At 47.7% G+C, this 8312-nt stretch overlaps 1 protein-coding gene across 1 annotated transcript; it reads right to left on the bottom strand.

Annotated features, from left to right (window-relative positions):
- Positions 1–1875: 1875 nt before the first annotated feature.
- LOC132574399 (gastrula zinc finger protein XlCGF17.1-like) lies at positions 1876–8039 on the bottom strand. The gene is made up of 4 exons (XM_060242762.1): positions 8025–8039; positions 6709–6814; positions 3058–3205; positions 1876–2817 (listed from the first exon to the last, which is right to left on the bottom strand). Exons 1-4 carry the CDS (start codon positions 8037–8039, stop codon positions 1923–1925), a joined length of 1164 nt encoding a protein of 387 aa, XP_060098745.1. The 3' UTR covers positions 1876–1922.
- Between the last annotated feature and the right edge of the window lie 273 nt (positions 8040–8312).

The following is an 8312-nucleotide window of genomic DNA, read 5'->3' as shown; positions in this document are numbered from 1 at the left end:
CCTTCTGTAATGGCCTGCCTGGGGAAGGCTCCACTCACCTGGCTCTCTGCAAATTATGTACATCTGGATCATTTCCCACCCTCCTTGTTCATCATGTGGGATGAAGAGGGTTGCCCAGTGAGGCAGCTTTTCCTCACAGGCCCCCCCCCCCAATCTTTCCCCATCCAGGCACCCCCCAATCTGGCTTCTGAAGGCCCCGTCCTCCAGCTCTCCTGCAAGCAAAGCCAGATCCCACAAGGAGGACATTGGAGGACTTCAGTGTTTCTCCCCTCCTTCCTGTATTCTCCCTAGAAAATGCACACTGTCTTGTGTGCTTCTTAATCTTTTACTAGCTGCTGGGCACAGAAGCAATAAAAGAACTATTTCCATGACTATTTATTTTCAAATGAAGGAAGAGATTCAAGGTGCCTTTTAAGCGCCAACCTGGCCCAGACAATCAGCTCAAGCAATGCTTTTTTAAAAATTAAATCTAATCCAATACAAGGGAAAATAAGTAATAAAAATATAAATCTAAATACAAAGATCCAATTTATACAATTCGATGCATAAACAATTTACCAAAACAGTACACAATATACTAGATATTAAGAACTGAGAAATAGCCTATAATTCATTCTATTCGGCAAAAAGAAATTTTCCCAAAGAATTCCAAATCTGGGGCCCAAAGTAAATCCTAATCTATAGCCAAATCAGGATCATTATTGAAGAATGCTTCAGGAGGTCTGCTCCTCTGCCAGGGCTTTTGAATGCCAGGCCTCTTGGAACGGACTAACAGATGTGAGTCCAAACAATCAACAAGAAGGAGCATTCCATGAACAACACGAAAGGATTAGGGTTGTAGAACCAATCAGAAATCTAAAATCACAGCTGAAGCAAAGGCTTGGTCTTAAGATGACACATTAAATAATATATGATACAAGATTTGCTTCATAGGATCCTAGGTTCACTGCCCTAAACACAGTAGCTCAGACCACAGTCCCTAATGTTTCCTCCAAGTTAACTTTGTGAGTCATTTTAGACAGTTGGAGTCTCCTGCCCGGGTAGAAAAGCTCTCTTGATCCACTCAGTTTTCAATAGTTTTCAACCGGCAGGCCGCTCCCCAACAGGTGTATGGGCAGTTGCTCATTTTGCCCATTTGCAGGCTGGCACCTGCGGAAGACCTAACCCAGAGGAGCGGAGCTGTTGTGGGGGCACAGAGGGGGAGAGGCAGCCTGCCAATCACAAGTGTCCGAGGCCAGGAAGGGCTTTCTGGGTAATAGCCAACACTTTCAGTTGAGCCCGGTAACTGATGGGCAGCCAGTGGAGAGGCTGTAGAATGGGAATCCTAGATATGCTCCATATAAGCTCCCATAATACCTGAGCTGTGAGATTTTACCCCAGCTGCAGTTTCTGAATTCACAAAGTCTGATTTACTAGCAACAAAAAAAAATCTCTTTAATGAGCTGAGTTTTCCTCAGCAGTCTTCCGATTCATAAAGGAACGCTTAATCTAGGGTTGCCAACTGCCTGGAGGTAAAAAGTGTGGTGTCCCTTCAACAGCATGTGGGACAGTGGGATGTGTTTGAGGTCTCCAAACATGGCTAAATCTCCTGCCATAGTCTGACCATTTTTAACATTTTGTCCTGTTTAGCGTAAAATTTCTGTGTGCATTCAAGCTTTCTAGAAAAGCTCTTTTGATAGGCTAAGTCGTTACAGTTTCTCCTTGAGTGGATTCTTAAGCTGCTGTTGACGATATCCATGCCAAGTGAATCTCTTTGCATTCAAAGTTTTCCCCATGTGGGTTCTTTGGTGCAGCTGAAGAGAGCCACTCCAACTGAATCTCATTCCATAATCTGAGCATGTAAAAGATTTCTTCCTGTGTGGATTCTTTGATGCAGTTCAAGATGGCGACTCCAACTTAATCACTTTCCACAGTCTCAGCATTCAAAAGGTTTCTCCCGTGTGGGTCCTCTGATGCCGTTGAAAATTGCAACTCAGACTGAATCTCTTTCCACACTCTGAGCATTCAAAAGGTTTCTCCCCTGTGTGGGTTCTCTGATGCAGTTTTAGAGTACTATTGCAACTGACTCTCTTCCCACACTCTGAGCATTCAAAAGGTTTCTCCCCTGTGTGGGTTCTCTGATGAAGATTTAGAGTACTACTGCGACAGAATCTCTTTCCACACTCTGAGCATTCAAAAGGTTTCTCCCCTGTGTGGGTTCTCTGATGCAGTTTTAGAGTACTACTGCAACTGACTCTCTTCCCACACTCTGAACATTCAAAAGGTTTCTCCCCTGTGTGGGTTCTCTGATGCAGTTTTAGAGTGCCACTGCGACTGAATCTCTTCCCACACTCTGAGCATTCAAAAGTTTTCTCCCCTGTGTGGGTTCTCTGATGCTTTTGAAGATCACTACTGTGACTGAATCTCTTTCCACACTCTGAGCATTCAGAAGGTTTCTCCCCTGTGTGCGTTCTCTGATGCAGTTGAAGACTGTAACTTCGACTGAATCTCTTTCCACACTCTGAACATTCAAAAGTCTTCTCCCCTGTGTGAGTTCTCTGATGCTGTTGAAGACTGTCACTCCGACTGAATCTCTTTCCACACTCTGAACATTCAAAAGGTTTCTCCCCTGTGTGGGTTCTCTGATGCAGTTGAAGACACCTACTCTGACTGAATCTCTTTCCACACTCTGAGCATTCAAAAGGTTTCTCCCCTGTGTGGGTGCTCTGATGCCGATTTAGAGTACTACTGCGACTGAATCTCTTTCCACACTCTGAGCATTCAAAAGGTTTCTCCCCTGTGTGAGTTCTCTGATGCTGTTGAAGATGGCCACTGCAACTGAATCTCTTCCCACAGTCCAAACATTCAAAAGTTTTCTCCCTTGTTTGGGTTCTCTGATGCAGTTTTAGAGTGCTACTGTGACTGAATCGTTTTCCATGGTTTGAACATTCAAAATGTTTCTTGCCTCTGTTTACTCTTTGGTGCACAAGGAGCTGTGATCTATTTCTGAAGTACTTCCTACGCTGAGTGGATGTACATGTCTTAGTTATTCTCTTCTTTGGAAAATGTACATTAAACCTTTTTCCTTCTCTCTTCTCATCCATACAGCTGCCTTCTTTTCTCTTAGGTCTGCCTCGATTTCTACTGTTTTCTTTCAAATCTTGAACTTTATCTGGCAGCTGCTGCTCAAATTCCTCGCCCTCCTCGTTTCTCTGATCATCCCCTGCTGGAATAAAGAGAGAGATCCCTTTAACAAATTGGAGGGCAGGAAATGTCCAGAAACATCTCTGTGACTGCAGCCTACTCCATCTTCCCTGATCTTAACCACCTCCCCACTTCTCCAGAATGTCTAGCATTTAAGGATACCTCATCCCCACAAGAGCCACGGCTGAGCTTGCAATGCCAATTCCCTCCCACACACACACACTCCAGCCTCATCTAGCCAGAAGCCACGCAGGGTTCCTGAATGCCATGAATTTCCAGCAACACAGAAAGATTTATTGAAGATGGTGCTTGGCAACTGAAAACAATAAGAAGTGATTTAAAAATATCAAAGCAGACAGTATAAGCCAGCACTCTTGCTTCTATTGCTCTGAGGCAGACTTCCAGGTTAATTCAGATCCGAGCCTTGGCTGGCTGGCGGGGAATCCCAGGGGAAGTGAAGACTCATCCAGCAGTGCCTCTTGCTGCAATCCAGGAACCCCCCCCCCCCCCCCCAGGGAACGAGGCAAAAGTGTGGGATTTTATCAGGAAGGACCAGGAACCCCAGAGCCGATCAAAGGGCTTTCCCCAGAAGAATCACTGCAAAAATGAACACGCTGCTACTTCGCTCGACAGCACGGGAAAGTAAGCTTTGAGATCAAACTCCTGTAGCTAGAAGGGAGGGGCCCTGTGAACACAGCACTGGATTCTCCCCCAGCCAGCTGTGCTGTAATGCTGAGTGAAACAGAGAAACCTATTTGCACAGCATGAAATAGCACACCGGAGGACTAAAAGCTTATTACATAGTTCTTGCTCAGGAGTTCGTAAACCTCCAAATCCCAGTCTCCAGGCGGCCTCACTCCCTCCTTACCCAGCGGGCTGCATGATTGTACCAAAGTAAATCTTGATCAGAAAGAAGTGAATCAAAAAACCCCCATGGCTACTCCTTGCCTGTTCCCTGGACATGACCGTGCAGGATACTCACTCTCATCCAGCTCATTTGGGAAGGAAATCTGTTCTTGGGATCCCCTTGAGAAACTCTCCGGCCTTCCTTCGGATGTGAGGATGTTGTCTTTCTCCACCAAAGCCTCTCTTATACTTCTGTCTTCTTTGGGGGGGGGAGTATGGGGGGGGGGGAGAAAAATCATTCTTATCAGAGCCGGATCTACATATCTTTGAGCACAAAAATATGGTTTTAAAAACGGAATACTTTTTTCTATCGGCATTACTTTGAGAAGAAGATCAAATCAGAGTTTCAAGCGGACACACTGGCAAGGGGGAAATGAGTGAAGTTGCCTCTTCCGACTCTACTGGTGGAACACAGAGAAGGGCAGAGTTTGCCAGGGGAAGAAAATAAAGGGCGAGCACAGACAAAAGCTAAAAGGGAGCCCTGCTCCTCCCCCTTCACCCAGGCTCCCCACCCTCTCTCCCTGTGAATGAGGAAGGAGGGGACCTCTCAAGGCTTCTCCCGAGGGACTACATGACCTGTCAGTGCAGCAAATTTATTCCCCTTTTCCTAAGAATGGGCTGTGCTGCTGCCCCCATTACCTTGGGGGGAAAACGGATGTATTGAAACTAAAGTAGAGTGGAGTAGGGCACCAAACTCTAGTAGAGCAGCAGTAGTGGTGGCGGGGAATATCCTTCTATATCCTTCTTAAAATGTGCTGCCCAAAACTGAAAAGAGGAAGCTAGCCAGCAAAAGCAGCCCTGTGCATCCTCCCCCAACATTCCCATCGCAGTTACAGAAAACAGAGAGGCCCTAGGCGCCCGCAAGTACATGGCAAGCCCTTTGTCATCAGCAGCTTCAATTCCAACCAATAGTCCTTCAACTTTACAGGAATCCACGGTCCAGCAGCTCCTGAGGAAACAACGTAGTGTTCCAAATCCCAAGTAGTCTAGTATAGCAGATAAATCTTGCACACAGCAGTCTTGAACGCAGTGATGAGGTAGTTTTTTATATCCCCCCATTTCACTAGAAGCGTTGACCAGCTTTCATACACAGCATGGCAAGATTCCGATATTATTGCACACCATTAAGCTACAAACTCCAAGGTCTTGCCAACTGTGCAGTTGAGAGAGCCTGCAAGCTCTCCCTCCCCCCTTCCTCCCCAACGGAGGAGCCTCAGCCAGTGGAGAAAATTGAGGCTTTGATCTGTAGCTCCTGTGCAACTGAGCAAGCCTGGCAAGGCAAGCTGTGATGCAGAAGGAAGGAAGAGATGGGGAGAAGGAAGCAGGTGACAGCCAGTTGCTCGGGGGCCTTATAGGAGCCCTCGGAGGGCCTGAATCAGCCCCCAGGCCGCATGTTTCACACCCCTGATTTAGGCTATAGTTGGAATACTTATGTAGTAACAAGGAAAGGAAAGGAAAGGTCCCCTGTGCAAGCACCAGTCGTTTCCGACTCTGGGGTGACGTTGCTTTCACAACTAGAGGTACTATCTAATACCACGTATTTCATGTGTAAGATAGAACAGTGAGCTTTTCATGATTTTCTGTTGCTGAGCTGTAGAAACTGCACTGTTTAGTGGTGTCTCGGTTTTACATCCTTCATTAATCTTTCTATGTTTTAGAAGGGCCAGCATTAGGAAAAGAGAAATCAGAATCTAGCCCCTTCCAGAGCCTTTCTGAGGATCTCTGTTCTGGGCCAGCCTGAGCTCAGCATGAAATCCTCAGTGGGGGAGGACTCCTCAGGAGAAGGGGAGTCACGCATGGCTGGCTCTGAGTCCGCAGAAGCAGGAAACAGGCTGATGAGCTGCAGGCTGATGAAGACTCACCACCACCAGCTGATCCAGAGCCACCACCCAGCCCTGATGCAGCAGCTGAGGCTGAAGTAATTAAGAGAGGCTGAGGGACTTGGGAATCTTCAGTCTGGAGAAGAGGAGGTTGAGGGGGGACATGATTGCTCTCGTGAAGTATTTCAAGGGCTGTCACTTAGAGCAAGGTGGGGAGCTGTTCCTGTTGGCAGCAGAGGAAAGGACTTGAAATAACAGGTTTAAATTAAGGGAGGGAACGTACATGCTGGATATTAGGGGAAACTTTTTAACAGCAAGAGTTGTTCAACAGTGGAATTGGTGGGAGCCTGCATGTTGTGGAAGCAACAAGTCATCCTCTTAGATTTTGTTACCACAACACCTGACCTTTTCTATGTTTGATATTAGACTTGACTTCAACTCTGAGACTCTCAAGCTTGTGCAGGACCCTTGGACCTCCGGGCTACGCTCTCTGGTTTACCCCTTCTGGTAACGACCCTTTGGCTTGTGCACTTTTGGTCTGTGGACTTCTGTGACTAATTTCTGGGATCTGTGTGAGCACCTGAACATGTCTGGCTTGCTGGCTCTCATCCTCATCCTTGCCTCTGGCCAGGACACCATCTCTGGTTAGGGGTGATGGCGACAAAACTGGCCTCAGTTGCCCCTCGGCAAGTATCTGGAGAGGCCTCAAAATGATGCATTGCTGTGCAATAGTTTGATTCATGCATTATCCCATGTGGAGCAATTCACACCTTTGGCACCTGTGGAGGTTCCTCCTTACCCAGAGAGATTACGCTCAGATAGTTCTCCTGCATGACTTCCCTGTAGAGAATTTTCTGGCCCGGATCCAACAGGTCCCATTCTGCTGGGGTGAAACAGATGGACACCTCCTCAAAGGAAAAGGGGCACTGGAAGAAAAAGCAGATTCCCTCATCAGGGATGATGCCAGGCAGAGACTGCTCATTGGAAGGGAGTAGTCTGGGATGGAACGAGATGTATGTCTTGGCAGAGGTCAAAGTAGTGGTATTCAGAGCCTCTCTCACCTGGACCACTGTAGAAACTGCAGGAAGAAAAACACCCTTGAGAAAGTAGGAGGGAACCCAGGCTGTCCCCTGCTCATTTCCCCTACCTGGACTGGAGGTAAAGCAGCTGTTTCCACACCTCTGGAATGACTCAACAGCGTCTCTCCACTGCCTGTTAGGAAGAGAAAGTAGCAAGGGTGTTTGTTGTGACTTCCTCTTCCAGTTGCTTGTTTGTTACTCGCATCACACACTCCCTTCCCAGAACCTGGAAACCTTGCCCTGTCTGCACTCCACACAACCTTTTACTAAATTCTGGGAGAGGCAGAAGAGAAGTACCCATGAGCCTCAGGGGGTGATAAAAGCTGCCCACATATTCCAGGCTTCTGTGAGACCTGAAATGTGCCCTGTGAACTCTGCAGTTCCAAAGGTCGCAGCATCCCTGCTGTATCAGACCAAACACCCAGGAATCCCCTTCTCCTGCCAGCTGCCAGTGGGCCCTTCAGTCTGGACTGGGGGTGGGAAAAGTGGGGGGTGGAAATGACATGGCTGTACTTGAGCGCTTCTGGAGAATCCAGGGTAGCATCCGTGCCAAGCTTCATCCCAAGGCCCTCCCTGAATCTCCTGGGATGCCAGGCCACATCTGGTCACCCCTCCTGCAGCACCCGATTTCCTACAGGGGCCTGCCAGGTGCCCCTGTAAGAGAGGGCCCACAAGCTAAATTTCTGCATGGTTATTTGGCGCTTATTAAATGGTTTTCAGTGCTCAGTGCTGCCCCAGGAGGCAGAGGCTCCCCGTATTCTTCCGGATGAATAGCTCTGCGCAGGTTTGTCTAACTTTACTTCTCTTTTTTGAGCCACCCTGTGTTTCCCCTATGGAAGGAAGGTGAGACATGAATGTTCTAATTAATGGGAGGAACTGCCCTCTATAATTCTGTCTAATCCCCTTTCAGAAGAATCACAAATAGTGGACATTCAGTGATATGTGCAGAAGTACTAAATTATTTTCCTGACCTGAACTCTCCACCCATCACATTCATGGGGTGCCCCAATTGTAAACAGGCAGAACAAGTCCTTACCCCAAGAGAGGGCATCTTGGGCACCCTCCTGGGCCTGTGCCCTCTGCCCTTCCTCCAGGGAACCTCGTTCTGCCTCAGGGAATGGAACTTCTCTCTCCATGGATGGTCCCCACATCTGAAAGAGCAGTGAATGAGAAGGGGAAGAGATGGAATGGAGAAGAGACCAAGCAATGGATCCTGCTCCACTCCCAGACTCTGCACTCTTCCATCAGCAGACCCAGTGAGTTGTCTGGAGAGAGAAGAAATTCTCTAGCAGAGGAGGCTGCTGAAAGAGGCTCTGAAAGCTCC

The sequence above is a fragment of the Heteronotia binoei genome, chromosome 6 (assembly GCF_032191835.1).
Source record: "Heteronotia binoei isolate CCM8104 ecotype False Entrance Well chromosome 6, APGP_CSIRO_Hbin_v1, whole genome shotgun sequence".
Classification (NCBI taxonomy): domain Eukaryota; kingdom Metazoa; phylum Chordata; class Lepidosauria; order Squamata; family Gekkonidae; genus Heteronotia; species Heteronotia binoei.
This window is presented reverse-complemented; position numbering and strand designations above follow the sequence as displayed.

Excerpts from the sequence above, each read along its gene's own strand:
- LOC132574399 (XM_060242762.1), bottom strand. Across the intron at positions 3,206-6,708 it reads TCTGAGCGTAATCTCTCTGG|CAGGGGATGATCAGAGAAAC; the intron begins GTAAGGAGGAAC and ends TCTTTATTCCAG. Across the intron at positions 2,818-3,057 it reads GAGAAGAGAGAAGGAAAAAG|TTGCAGTGGCCATCTTCAAC; the intron begins GTTTAATGTACA and ends GAAGAGATTCAG.